The sequence below is a fragment of the Sciurus carolinensis genome, chromosome 2, assembly GCF_902686445.1.
Source record: "Sciurus carolinensis chromosome 2, mSciCar1.2, whole genome shotgun sequence".
In the NCBI taxonomy this organism is placed as follows: domain Eukaryota; kingdom Metazoa; phylum Chordata; class Mammalia; order Rodentia; family Sciuridae; genus Sciurus; species Sciurus carolinensis.
The window spans coordinates 199,434,272-199,448,125 of record NC_062214.1 but is presented as its reverse complement, the minus strand read 5'-3'; the positions used below and the strand labels follow the sequence as shown (position 1 = coordinate 199,448,125).

General features: G+C 61.1%; 1 protein-coding gene across 9 annotated transcripts in view; it reads right to left on the bottom strand.

Annotated features, from left to right (window-relative positions):
- Positions 1 to 126: 126 nt before the first annotated feature.
- Pacs2 (phosphofurin acidic cluster sorting protein 2) overlaps positions 127 to 13,854 on the bottom strand; it is a 62,900-nt gene continuing 49,172 nt past the window's right edge. For 3 of the 9 annotated variants that reach the window (XM_047542088.1, XM_047542083.1, XM_047542084.1), the window contains exons 13-25: positions 12,801 to 12,936; positions 12,382 to 12,486; positions 12,063 to 12,169; positions 11,488 to 11,642; positions 10,911 to 11,021; positions 10,455 to 10,563; positions 9,521 to 9,553; positions 6,178 to 6,220; positions 5,361 to 5,403; positions 5,021 to 5,162; positions 4,107 to 4,333; positions 3,562 to 3,675; positions 127 to 2,865 (exon numbers count right to left, since the gene is read on the bottom strand). In XM_047542088.1, the coding sequence (XP_047398044.1) occupies positions 2,747 to 2,865; positions 3,562 to 3,675; positions 4,107 to 4,333; positions 5,021 to 5,162; positions 5,361 to 5,403; positions 6,178 to 6,220; positions 9,521 to 9,553; positions 10,455 to 10,563; positions 10,911 to 11,021; positions 11,488 to 11,642; positions 12,063 to 12,169; positions 12,382 to 12,486; positions 12,801 to 12,936 (1,444 nt within the window). In that variant the 3' untranslated portion in view covers positions 127 to 2,746. Of the gene's footprint in view, positions 2,866 to 3,561; positions 3,676 to 4,106; positions 4,334 to 5,020; positions 5,163 to 5,360; positions 5,404 to 6,177; positions 6,221 to 9,520; positions 9,554 to 10,454; positions 10,564 to 10,910; positions 11,022 to 11,487; positions 11,643 to 12,062; positions 12,170 to 12,381; positions 12,487 to 12,800; positions 12,937 to 13,854 lie in introns of those variants that run through there. The other 6 variants (XM_047542085.1, XM_047542086.1, XM_047542090.1 and 3 more) reach the window with 4 other exon arrangements.

Here is a 13,854-nt window from a genome sequence, read left to right as displayed (position 1 = left end):
GAACTTCCGCCTGCAGGCCCCGCCCCATGGGCTGCGCGTTTGGCCCGCCGCGCATGCGCCAGCCAGCCCTGGGGCGGTGGCTCCTGCGCGTGCCCGGTCTCTTGTTGGTAGAGAGGAATCACGCAGTTGGGCGGCCGCAGTGCCCTCAGTTTATTAGTGTCGCTTCAGCACCTTAAAGTCGTCCTCATGGTCACATGGGACAGGTTAGCATTTGCTCCTCGAAAAGCTATTTACATTAATTTTGCTTCCCATTAAAAAGGAAAACTAGCAACACAAACACTGTAGAAACCAGTCACAACGAACAGGACGGGATCTGTAGAAACCGGCGGCAGCGCCCACCAGCCCAGTCCTCGGCTCGCTGGCCCCACCAGGCCCGCACAGGCCGGGGAGGGTTGGGAGCCTGTAGAGTCCGACGGCCTGGCTCTGGAGGAGGTGGCACGGACGTTTTCAAGAGGAAGTCATTTGGGGACGCAAGCCAGAGATGGCCAGGTCTTCATCCGGCAAGGCCTCCAACCCTGCACAGAGCCCCACCACCCCCCACCTCGCGTCCAGCTCTGACCCAGCTGCTGACCGAGGACCCTGGCCTGCGTGCCCAGAGGAGACAGGGGCAAGGTGACCAACCCGGAGGGGAGGGGTCAGGTCCCCACCTTCAGGGATAAAGGTGGAGCCTGCCCACACCTCAGCCAGCGACGGCCCCGCCCAGGAGCCTGACAGGGACTAGTGGCTTAGCCTCGGAGACTGGTGGGGCTGAGAAATCCCTCGGGGTGCACTTGGGGTGAGGCCTGAGAACGCACACTTCTCACGCACACTCTGCACTGCCCTCATGGCCACACTGGCTGAAGACGGATTTGGCTTCTGGTGGTCCTTCAAGGGGACAAAGTGCTTTTCCTTGAAATCCCATAACAGCTCCATGAGGTAGGCAGGGGAAATGTGACCATTCTCTTTAACCAACGGAAACTGAGGCAGGTGGCGCATGCAGTCCAGGTCTCCATTTGTTTCTTCCTGGCACAGGGCCCACGTGGTGGTGGTGACATGGGTGCTGGACCCAGGGACAGCTGCTGAAAAGGCTCTGCCCTGCAGGGTGGAGCCTCAGAGCCACATGGGCAAGAGTACCCTGGGGAGGTTTTCCCTAGGAAAGAGCTGCCCACAGCCAGGCAAACTGCACAGCCCCTGTGGTCTCCAGGACAGAAAGTTTAAGTCATCTCTTCTACCAAGAGTGACCTTTGGGAAAGAATGTGGATGGACTTTTGAAGTGACAGCCCTGTACACTGCAGCAGGGTGCTCTCTGGGGCAGTCCCTGCAGGGCATTCTGCCCACAGGCCAACTCTGAGCCATGTACCCAGGGGCCAAACACAGGTTCTATCATTAGCCCCATGGCCCTTACTCTGGACAAATGGACACTGTTCAGTCCCCGGGAGAGGGGCTGGTAAACAGGTAGCTCACAGGTAAGAAAAATAGGCCATTCTCACCCCAAGGAAGGTGAGTCCTGCATTTGGCACTGTTTTCTGAACAGAGCCTATTGCAGCTCTTGTTCTTGGGGCACCAGTGTCCCTGGGAATGCCACAGCTTCCAAGGGAATGGAGTAGGTGGGCTCTTCCTGTGCAGCCTGCAAGGTTCCCTGTTGGTCTGTGGAGCAGGTAGTCAGATGGGTGACCCTGGTTGCCTGTCAGCACACCACTATTCTGCTGCAAGGGAAGGCAGAAAGCAGCGTTGCCATCCAGGATGAGGCCCAAATACAACATGCTGCTCCAAGGAGCATGGCCTGGAGGTGCACAGCCCTGAAGCGGGTGCATGACCCCTGCAGTGACCTGTGATCAGGCTGGCCCACTAGAGCCTACGATGGTCACTTTGCTGCTGCAGGTGCCACCTGTCCCCCAGTTCACCACGATCCTGAATCTCAACCCAGATACCCACATGGCCAGTTCTGGACACTCTAGGCCAGCAGGCAGAGTAGGGGTGGAAGGGTGTGGTAGCAGGCTAGTGCCTGGGCACTTGGCTTCAACCTCAGACCAACCCCAGCCACAGCTCACCATTTCCCAGGCTGGACACTAGGACATTTGCAGGGACCAAGGCTCAATCTGGGACAGCACAACACGCAGAAGCCTAGCAGTATCTTGGGAATAGCTGAGGACCAGAAGGGGTGAGGGGTGGGCAGGACCTGTGGCTCTGCAGAGCCCCAAGGGGACTTCATGAGAGCAACATCTGTTTGGCAGCTATGTCGTCACATGTATTTGAGAGCATTAGAAGGATCTCCCCTGCGAGGCTGGAGTTTATTGGGAGCTATGCACGAGTGGTGCTGGGGGTGACACCCCCCAGGAGTCTGAGCATGCCTGTGACCCTTGGCCTCTGGTCACCAAGCTCCGAGGCCTGTGCCTGCCCTGGGCTCCCTGTGGAAGCGGAGTCCTGCCTTCCAGGAAGGAGAGGACAAGAAGGCAAGAACCCTTCTTGTTTGTGGGCCCTGGGTGGCTCCTGAGCCCCTGCGTGCTGCCCTCCCCTTCCCAGCCTCCCTGCTCCAGACATTCTGGTTAATAAGCACGGCAGTTACTTGGCACCCAGCAAGGAGCTGCCCCTTAGTTTTCAGGCTGTGAGCACACTCATACTTAAGATGGTTTGTGTTTTTGACAGTCTGTCTCTGTGGTAAACTGAAATGTTAACAGAAATGCAGCTGCCCCTCCCGCAGTGGCCACCAGGGGACAGCAGGTAGGCCCCTCGTGTCCCACACCATCCCCTTGGTGGGTGGGCAGGGCTAGAAGGTGGCCTTGGAGTGTCCGAAGATGCAGATGGGGAAGTGCTTCACATGGGAGGACCACTGAGCAGCCAGCTGGAAGAACTTGACATCGCTGCACTCCACGCCATCGATGAGTACTGTGAGAGAGGGCTGCCTGACCATCTGCCCACCTGGCCTGCCCGCTCAACTGTCACCCAAGAAGGTGGGCTGCTGGCCAGGGTGCAGGTCCAGGATCCCAAAGCTGGAGGCACCAACACCTCCAGGGATCCCCCTTGCCAGGCCCTTTCTGCTCTCTACCCTCCCAGGACACAGAGCCTCTGGAGGTCTCTGAGGAAAAGCCTGGCATAAGCCTCAGCCAGATGCTGTTTGTCCACAAGACCTCCTCGCCTTGGGCTCAGCCTGAGACTCTGCAAGCCCCATTATGTCTTGGCAGTCACCATGGGGAGACCAGGGCAGTTCCCACCTGGAGGGCATGGAACTGTGCTCACAGGAAAAGGAAAGTCCTGGGAGCTTCACACTGAATCAAATGTGGGCAGAATGCCCTCTGAGAAGCACCTTGAATGTACAAATCAATCTTGAAAACACAGGAAGGGTTGAGAATTATTTGAAGGTGAAGAACTGTCAGGTGCACCCAAGGGCCTCGTCCCCCATGTGGAGAGAACCGTGTCATGGGTACTTCACAGCAGAACCAACAGCAGCGGTTCCTGTGCTGACTTAGGGTCACCCACGGCCGCACTGCTCTGCCTTCCCGTGTGACAGACAGCACCCAAGGGGACCTTGGGTTCCAGTGGGAGCAGCCCCCAGCCACCGCCACCCTGCGAGAGGAGTCTTACCCCGCAGCATGTTCTGCTGGTGCCTGGCTGTGCAGATCAGGCGGCTGATCCCCTCGATGCACTGGCTTTTGGACTCCACGTCCTTGTCCTTTGTTTTCTTGGGCAAAAACATCACTGGGAGGAAAAGGGCCCTGTTGTCATCCACTGCTCCTTCTGGGCCAGGCTGACCAGAGCCGCCTTGCAGTAAGCAGGACAGGAGAGCAGTGGCCAAAGGACTGAAGAGGAGTTGAAGGGGCCTGGCTGGCCAGAGCCCTCAGACTCCTGCTTACCTAGGATGCCCAGCTGCCTGCTGTGACTGCAGACAGACACCCTCCTTCTGTCCAGGTGGCCTCCACAGGAGGCTCTGGTCAAAGCTGCCAGACCCTCAGTGCCCCCAGGCTCACTGCTGTCTGAGCATCTGGTAGACCCCACTGAAGGCCACCCCCGGGCCCCTTGAGTTTATGGGGCATCCACGTGGGGTGGTGCTGGAGGTGATGGTCCTCACCCCAATTATCACGAGCTGCCCCTCCCGCTGTGCAGCCCTGTGCAGCCTGCCCCAACCTCACCCTTCTTGTTCTTCTCCTTGGTGACCACAGTCATGGACATGGTGGGTGTGGCTGCGGCCTCACCACTGCTGGGCAGCCTGCTGACCTGGAGGGACCGGAAAGTGCACTTGAGCGTGTTTTTGGTGGTGGGCAGGTCCTTCTTCTCGGCGTCCCTCTTCCTGTCTGTGGGCTGTGCTGCCGTCCAGTAGTCCACCTGTAGCCCCATGAGCTCAGCGCCAACGCCCTGGCTGCGAAAGGCAGAGGGAGGTGCTCACACTCAGGCCATGGCCTTGTCCTGGCAACACGCGTCACTGTCTGCATGGGCAAGGAGGTGTGGCCAGCACCCGTCCCAGTGAGCTGGATGGCAAGATATTCTGTGGCGCTGTCTGTTCACGGGTCCACTGGGCACCCATTTGTGCCCATGGATCCATACAGTCACCATGCCAAGGAAACCCACCACCAGCTGAGAGCTCAGACCAACCACCCTACAGAGAGCTTGAACTGGCAGCTGGAGAAGCCCGGGGAGGGTCTGCTGGAGCACGGAGAAGCGCTGGACCTGAGGCCTGTGCAGTGTGAGCGCCCACATCCCAGACTCAGCTCTGTGGGTGGGTTTGGTTCTGAGAGACCCAGGGTGGCCTGGCAGGACATCGGCTGATCCTGGGTGCATGGTCCGGCAGCACCTCTCCTGCACCTCCTCCCCCAGCTACTCTCTGGAAAGCCTCGCGTGCACAGCCATGTTCATTTGTGGCGTGGTGGCTCCTGTCCTGGTGGTGCTCAGCAGAGAACAGGTACTCCTGTTCTGTGGCGGCAGGTGCAAGCTGGGACTGAGCCCTCACACTCCATCGCAGGGTCTTAGCCTCTGCTTGCCCAGAGCGCTGGTGGGATGTGGGGTAGATGCCACCTCAGAACAAGTGGGAAAGGAGCTGTGTGCTTACCTGGGGGAGGACAGGCCTCCGCTCACTGACGGGGAGGACGGCGGGGTGGGCGAGGCCTCCTTGGCCGCAGGAGACGTGGACACAGAGGGTGGGGTGGAAGGGAGCACACTGGAGCCTGAGGGCGCTGCGTCGTCAGAGTCACCTTTGGGAGGAGTCAGGCCAGTGTGAGCTGATGCTCTGCCGGGTGCCCGGGGACTCCAGGCAAGGACGCAGGGAGGTGGCCAGCAGCTCTTGCTTAGCAGAAGCAGCAGGGCTGAGCTGCTCCTCAAAACCCCCTGGGCCAGGACACCACCAGGACCTGGGGCCTGGTCCACTCGCGCGGCCCTGGGGACGGGATTACCTGATGTGGCGGAGGATGGGTCCACAACCCCGACCTTCACAACCTGGAACAAGAAAGGCTGCTGGAGGGTGCTGGGGAAGAGGCAGGAGGCTGCTCCAGACCCACGGGCCACAGGACCCTGCCCTAGGCCTGTGCTGCCCAGCACAGTGGCCACCAGCCACGTGAAGCTGTGTCAGTTAGAGTGGATTACAATTCAAATTCAGGGCCTTGGCTAAATGGTGACAGGCAAATGCCCAAGAGCACAGGGCACTCTTGTCACTACAGGAAGGCCCCTGGATGGGGTGTATGGATGTAGGGGACAGATCCACCCTAGACCCTTCACTGGGCTGGAGGACACCTGCCACACAAGATGCAGGCCCCTCAGTCGGGCAGGCCACACCAGGTGGGAAAGGTGGCAGTGAACAGGCCACTGGGACTCGGGGCTGGCGGAGCACAGGCACCCCTCAGGCCCCTGCAGAGGCAGAGCATCAGCCTCCAGACGCACAGCCACGCAGCCTGAGTAAGCAGGCAGAAGTGCCCTCGTGCCTCGGCACTTCTGGACACTGGGTGGGTGCTATCTGACCCCTTGTTGGTGCTCAGGACAGGCTGAGAGCTGGACACTGGTCCTAACTGCAATAGGGTCTCTGCTTCTTTACATCCGCTGGGGAAACCAACGATCCCTAGGCCCCCTCCCCTCCAAACACACAGGACACAGAGCACTTTAAAGGCATCCCTGTGCTCACACAGTGAGGTTCTGTAACACGCAAGTTAACATGAAAGCACTGTAAAGTTCCTTTGGCAGCCCACCATTCCTTGCAGTGGAACTCGCAGTACTCACCCCAACAAAGGGAATGAACCTCTGTGAGGATTCTTCATCAGGGCTGTGAGCAAGACAGACACAGTTAGACTCCCCTGGCACAGCCCCAGCCCCAGGACCCGCCCACCATCCCCAACCCTGCCAGCCAGTGCTTGGATCCCGTCCAGCAGGCTAACACGTGGGAGAGGTGAGCAGAGCTCTGCGCCCTGGCAGAAAGCCATGCAGAGCCCTGCAGCTGGGGAGGGAGGGACAGAGAGCAGGACTTTAGGGGAGTTCGCTCTTCCATCCCAGGTGCCTGAGGCGTGGCACCAGCTCAGCCAGTCCTGCCTGCATGGCTGCCCCCCGCCCCCGCTGGTTCCCTGTTCAGCTGGAGTGTCACGTCTGGACCCCAGAACATCAGGGGAACAGTTTGGGCCTTCTCCAGTAACAGGTGACTGCCCCAAAGCAGGCCACACAGTATCATCTCAAGAGGCCAGGCCTCTGGCCCTAGTACCAGCGTGGATGCCAATTCTAACACCCAAGCACAGCTCACACACGTGGCTCCCCAAGGAGCTCGCGTGCTCAGCGCCTAGGGAAGGGAGCCTGGACTCGGCTCTAACAGCCTTTCCTGCAAGTGTTGGCCACAGCCCATTCACCATGGAGACGCTGAGGGCTCCAGGGCAGGTCTTCTCCTCCTACGCTCGTCCCACCAGAGCAGGCCACGCAGTTCACCTCCTCAGAGCTCCCTGCCAGCTGATCCCCGTGACCTGATGAGCTCTCCCATGGAGTGTGGCCAGCGTGGAGCCACAGCTCCATCGACAGCAGGAAAAGCAGCCCCTCCAGGCAGCGCTGGTCCCAGTGCTTGGCCGGACCAGTCTCCTCTGTGTCCTTCCTGCCCGCCCACCCTTGTAGCTCCCCGGGCTGCACTCAGAGTGTGCCTTCACTGCCCCAAGTGTGTCTTCAGCTGGTGCCATCTCTGGCTGGGTCTTCCAACTCCATTTTATCTGTCGTTTCACAAACTGGAACCAGAAGCCAGCACAGTTCTCCCAGATGGAGACTGCCTGTGTACATGGTTCCAAGGGGCGGCCCAGCACTGGGGGTGGGTGAGGGAAGATTCTTCCTGGATTTCAGGGAACCAACCAACCTTTCAGGCTGGTGGGTGGCTCAGGGACAACCCTGCAGCAGAGAGAAGTCTCTGCAAGAAGCAGGCTTGGGGAGGGCATGTGTCCAGCCAGCCACCTGCCCTGAGCATTGGCTCCCAGGCACAACAGCCCATCTCCCCAGAGCCCAAGGTGGGGTGCTCACAAGGTGGACCAGCCCACAACATACAACCAGGGCACTGCCAACACAGACTGGTTCCAGCAGGAGTGCCCCCCACCCAGGCCTTCTACTCCCATCTGTAGGACCCACCCTCCCTCTGCTCCAAAGAAGACCAAGATGCCTTGGAACAAAACCCATATCGGTTCTGTCCCTCCCACTGAAGACTGAATTCCCAACCTTCCTTTCCCTTCTAAGGAGAAGTGCTGAAAGAGAACCTCCCCTTGTTCATTTCTAATTATAAATGGTCTACATCTTTGGCCACAGCCTGCTTCTGCCCCATGCAGTGCAGGGCATGTCCTGGTCCTGTGCACCATCAGACACCAGCTCCTGGGGCAGCTAGCCACATGGGGGTCCCACCTGTTCTCTGGGGCAGGTCTGTGCTTGGAAATCTTGGTGATACCCAAGTCTTTCTGGGCACAGGAGGTTGCAGAAGTCAGGTGGGTGGTGTGGTCCCCAGTTCATGGAAAGGCTCCGACCCACAACTCCCAGGGCTTCCCACCCACCTCAGGGCCTCCAGGCCTACGGTAGAGTGGCCTCTCATCCACAGCTGACAAGGGCCAAATGTGACCAAGACATGGGAGATGGCACGACACAGGGAAGCTGCCAGAACTCAAAGCCAAGCTGCATCCTGGGCCATGCAGACAACACCAGCACAGGCAGGACAGGGTGACACCGGATCGCCACTGAGGCGCCCCCAGGCCTTGGTCAGAGGGGCTGCCAGCACCTCAGCACACATGTGCTCCTGAGGGACAGGGTGACCAGCAGTGCAAAGCCCACACATCTGGTCTGTCCCTGAGACCTGCTACTGTGCAGAGGGCAAGCACCTCGGGCCTGAAGGCCCCTTCCACCCCCACCTGTTGATGCACAGGCTGGGGCTTGTGACAGCAGGGCCCTCCAAGGGGGCGACTCCCATTCCTGGCCAGCCAGCCACACTGTGTGGGGCCCGGGGTAGGCAGAAGCCACCCTGAAGAGCTGGTGGGCTGGAGCAACTGGCAGAACTCTGGGCTTCTCTGGCCTCATGCTGTACTTGGTACCCACCCCACCTGGGGTACCGGTGCCACCACTGTATCACAGGCAGGAGGCAGGAGGCACGGGGTGGGTGTGGGTTACAGTCTCTTCAAGCCTTGTTTTGCCGTTCAGATGAGCCAATCCCAGGAGTGACAAGAAGCTGCAACTGGGCAAGAGCATGCTGTGGGCTCTGTCCGCCAGGCCACAGGGTCGGGGGCATGAGACCACTGGTCTTTCTCTAACATTCGGGGCTTGTTTAGCAGGACTGACGTGGACACCTAGAGCCCTCCTGTGTATCCTGCCCATCTGCAGCTTGGGTGGCCCAAAGGCTGCATGTCTGCTACTGTTAACACTCCTAGGAAGGAGGTCCCTGGGACCCAACAACTGTGTCTTGGGGGCAAGAGGTGGGAGAAGTTTATGCAGGAGAGTAGCTAGCCTGAGACAGGTGTGGAAGACAGAGGGCGAGGAGAGGGGCAGCTCTAGGGTTCCTGGGACTTCTCGTCTTGACAAGTCCGAGTTTTCAGAGGATAGAGTCATCCCTATGGGTAAAAGCACTCTACCCCTACTGGGGGGTCTCAGTGGTCTGGCTGCCTCACTGGGCACAAAAGATGCTAGAAAACCCTCTCTGTGACTGTGGCCTGGGAGCGTAACTGCAGTGCAGAAGGCCAGGCACATCGCCCTTGACCTCCCACCTCCCTGTCCCTCTGTGTAAGACCAGCATGGACCCCTCCCTCCTAGGCTGTGTGCAGGTGCCAGGTTACCCGTGTGAAGTGCTGAGAGCCAGGTCAGCATGAGGCAGCCCCCACATCGGTGCCAGCGACAGGTGTCAGCCTGCTCCTGGCCCTTGCCTCTGCTGTCACCAGGCCCCAGAGTCAGGGACCCCTGGGGGCAAGACCTCCCCCAGCCCACACAGGCCTATGCCTTCAGAGCACAGGACCCTGGGCGAGGGGCCCCAGCTGCCCTGGGCATCAGGGGAGAGGGACTTAGGCAGTGACTCTGCTAAACAAGCCTGAAGACCAGTCTGGGACAGACAGGGGCACCGACCAGAGAGCTGTACCTCAGGGTGAAGTCAAAGTGAAAGTGCCTTTTCCTTTTCAGAAAGCCACCAAAAGAGAAGACACGGCTATGTTAAGGTGCCTGGGGGGCACGGTGAGCCCTCCGTGAGCTTGCAGAGGACCCCATGCGGGGGTGGCTGTCCCCTCCACCAGCAAGCCCTGGGAGTGCTGGGCTCCCCTAGAGTGGGACCAGACATCCCTACTGACCTCCCTGTACCTCCCAGAGTTCAACCTGACTCTCCTGCAGTCTCAGGAAGGTGCTAAATACCCTTTAGAAATCAGGGACTGCTGTATGTGCTGTGTCAGAACCTGGCCAAGGCTCTATCCTCTCCTGCTGCTCTTAGGCCCACCAACTGCCTCTGCTCTTCTCGTCTGCATGTGGGACAGCCTGTCCACAGGCCTGGCCACAGGGTGGTGTCCATTCTCCTAAAAGCATAGGACAGCCTCTGCTTTTGCCTGTCCAAGGGGCCCTGGCCAGGGCTACCCAGCCCAACGGTTCCTGGCCAGCTGGTAGGACCCACACCTGGTCCAGGCTTTTGCCCACAGCTCCTGGGTGCTGTCCTTCTCTGGGCCATGAGAACATGAGCTGACTGCTCCCCAACAGGCTGAGGCCATGCCTCAGGGGCTCCAGCCCAGGTGTCCTAGGCTGTGGGAGGAAGATGTGCCAGGTCCGCAGGCCGGCCACTTGACAGCTGCCACTAGATGCACCGTGGGACACGTCAACGGGCACAGAAATAAAGAGGTTCTGAAAACCCAACCACGACTCTGGTCTGACTTGGGGCCAGCGGAGGCCCCTGCAGTCCAGGCTCATCTGGGGCTTTCCCCCCACACCAAGGCCAGGGCAGGCAGGTAGCCGTGGAGGGACGGCGGCTGGCAGCGACCTGTGGTGTGTGGTCAGGGGCCCCTTGTGCCCCAGGCCTGGGCCCATCGCGTTACCTCTTCTGCTTGTAGGTCAGCATGGCCTCCGCGATAGGGAGCTGGTGGGCGCAGTTGGCCCCCGCGATGTACTGGGTGACGCGGGATACGATGTCTGGCGTGTCCTGCACTGCAGGAGGAGGCGGCCAGGTTGGTGTGCGGGTGGGGTGGTCAGGTGGTCAGGGTGCAGTCTGGGCAGGGCCACTGGCACTTCTACTTTCCTGCTGGCCACAAGGCCCAAGTGCCCAGCCACAGTGGTGTTGGGGCAAGTCCTCCACAAATCCTGCAGGCCTGTTCCTGGGCCTGTCCCTCCCCTCCTGGCAAGCCCCGCTGCCCCACCTGTAGCCAAGCCTGAGAAAGAGGCAGGCACACTGGGAGGTCTCCTGGGAAGGGTGGGCTCAGGTGCCAAGGAGCCCCTTCCTCTACTGAAGTGGGCTGTGGGTGCGAGCTCCCCACGGGTACCACGCTGGGCCTCACCAGCACTCTGGGCCTCCAGCTTGTTGAACAGGTCTCTCCAGGCCAGGTCCTGGAAGAAGTTGTGGTAGCGGTAGTCCACGGAGCCCAGGTACCTGGCCACAGGGTGGGAACCTGCATGCCCAGGGCAGGATAGTCACCACGTGCAGCTCGGAGTCCTGGACCCCTCTGGCGGGTGGTTTGGAGAGGAGTGTGGCAGAGCCGCCTCCTGAGGATGCTGGCCCCAGGTGTGCGACAGGAGGTGGGCTCCAGCCCCTGCTGCTGTCACAGCAGCACTGGCCCCGCACTTGGTGGCAGGGACTCAGTCGAGCTCACCACGCAGCGGCACAGGCCCTCGGGGCTGAGCACTCGGCCCTGCACTGCTTCTCTGACAAAGAGCCCAGGCTGACACAGAGACCCGGGACAGAACAAGGGGACGCCTGGTGCAGGTCACCTCAGGTGGTCATGCCCCCTTTCAGTGTCACTGAAGTAACACTGACACACATAAACCAAACCATCCCACGAAGACGCTGAAAACGAGATGTGGTGCCAGCACTCAGCACCTGGCCCCGAGTGACCCAAGGGCCCACGGAGGCCTCACCCAGCGGGATGATGAGGAAGCGCATGTAGCCAAGCCAGTCGGGCGTCTTGTGGGACAGCTGGTCCACGAAGAGCCGCAGGATGGCGCTGAGGTACTGCTGCGCTCCCGCCACGGCGATCTTCACGGGGGGCGGGGGCTGGGGATTGCAGTTGCAGCTGCGACCCCCGACGGGGCGAAGAGGGGACAGGCCTCAGGGGAGCCGCTAGAGCTGCCCACGGCCCCAGGCCACCCAGCTAAGCCCCAGAGAGCCTGTCCCCGAGCAGCCCCGTCACTATGACCCCACATCCGAGACCCTCGGTGGGCACTCCCAGCCGGGGGCAGTCTCCCTCCACTTGACCAGGTAGAGGACTGACAGGCTGGGCAGTCGCCCTGCCCGGGTCTCAGGAGACCCCTCGCCCTGGAATCAGAGCAAAGTTTGGGCTAGGGACCTGTGGGCAGCAGGTCAGGTGCCAAACGTGGCCCCCAGGCAGAGGACACGCCCACCTGGGAACGGCAGCAGGGTGGGGTGCAGGGACCCCAGCACAAATCTGGGCGACAGCCCACAGGGCAGACCCCAGGGAAGGGCACGGACTCACTATCTCTGAATCCGAGAGACGATGGTGCTGAAGGCAGCCTGGACGTCGGCCGCGGAGCACGTGCACACCACGGGGAGCGTGTGCCTCTGCAGCACGTCTGACAGGAACTGGGTGGCACAGGCACAGCGTGACCTCGCACGGCGCCTGCACTCCCATCCAGCCCTCCCCTCAGGGCCAGAGCCCAGAGGCCCCTGCTGTCCAGGAGAGCCTGACCACAGCACGCGCCCGACACGCCCCAGTGGGGGCTCTGCACAGCCCCGACTCAGCCGAGTCTCACCACACCCCTGGGGAGGACCAGCCCCGGGGCTGCGGCTCCTACCTGCCCCTGCCAATCAGAGGTGTTGACGAGAATGATGTTCTCCGGGAGCCGGTCATCAGAGATGAGGATGTGGTTCAGCTGGTCATACACGGTCTTCCTGGGGATCTAGAAACACCAAGGCCGTCCACACCCGAGACGTGGCACCAATCCTCTCCCCACCAAGACTGCAGCCTCAGCGCCCTGTGGCCCCAGCAGTGGCAGAGTCTCTGCAGCAGGAGAGGCCCCCACCAGGCTGCCCGTTTGAAGGGGCCGTGCACCCTCTCCTGGTGGCAGGATGGCAGGAACGTGCGTGGGCTGCCAAGGCTTCCTGACAGGGACCAAGGACTCATTTTTTGTCCTGGCAGGCCCTCTAGGTTGCCCAGCAACCTGGACTTCTAGATTTCTCTCCTGCCCTGCTCTGGCAGAGCCCCCACCGGCACCTGCAGCTGGCTCCGTGTGTCTGGGCAGCGCTCACTGTCCAGGCTGTTGGCCCGCTCGTTCTGTGGCCGTGCTGGCTGTCTCTCCTTCAGGGATGTGCTCCGGCCCCGGCGGCCAGCTGGCTTCACCTCGGACCTGCTGGGATCAGAGCAGGCTGGTGGAATGGGGCAGGGGCCAGCGGGAAGGGCCAAAGCAGGCCAGCCACATGCTCGCGCAAGCTGTACACTGATGCTCCAGGCAAGAGTGCCCAGCCAAGGGCAGGGAAGGATGGCCAGTGTCACTGGACAAGCCGCAGAGCCCCGGGCTGTGCAGAGCTGCCAGCCTGTGAGGGTGGAGCCCTGAGGCCCAGGTGCCCATAGGGGACCCAGCACTCAGCTTTGCTTCCTCGTGTGTGTGCGCCTCCACTGGGGACTCAGGGACACCTCCTCTCCTGGGTGAAAGGTAGGTCGGAGCTGGGGGCAGGCCAGCCCGAAGCGCCGACCGTCAGGGCAACCGCCCCGGGCCCAACCAGGCTCCTGTGTGCCTCCTGCTGGTAGATGCCAGTGCCCAGCCTCGCTGCTTCGGAAAGTCGCGAGGGCCAGAGGAAGGAGCAGTGGGGCTTGGGGGAAGGCACGCCTCTGACCCGGGGCGCTCACTGGCTCAGGGGACACAGCTCCTCCTGGAGGAGAGCCAGAGTGTGTACGGATGCCGAGTGCTGGCTTCTGTAGATGGCTCTGCCCAAGGTGGTGAGGTGGCTGGGAGCAGGGGCGGTTTGGAAGGGTTGCTGTGGAGGCGAGGGTGGGGAGTGCCCCCTCCCCATGGCCCAGACCTGAGTCATGTGCTGACAGGCACGGGATCATGTCTGTCACGTGCTGATAGACACGTCTGCTCTGAAGCCACCACGGCCTGGGCACAGTGGTGCTGGTCAGGGGAAAGGCCACATCCCAAGGAAGATTCCAGCAGAGGTAAGGGACACTCCATGCTCTGGTGAAGGGTGAGGGCAAGGGGTGCCTCCCTGGGGATGATGGGAGGTGGGTCTGGCATGCCCCAAGCAAGCGGCTTGAGACTGTGCCAGAT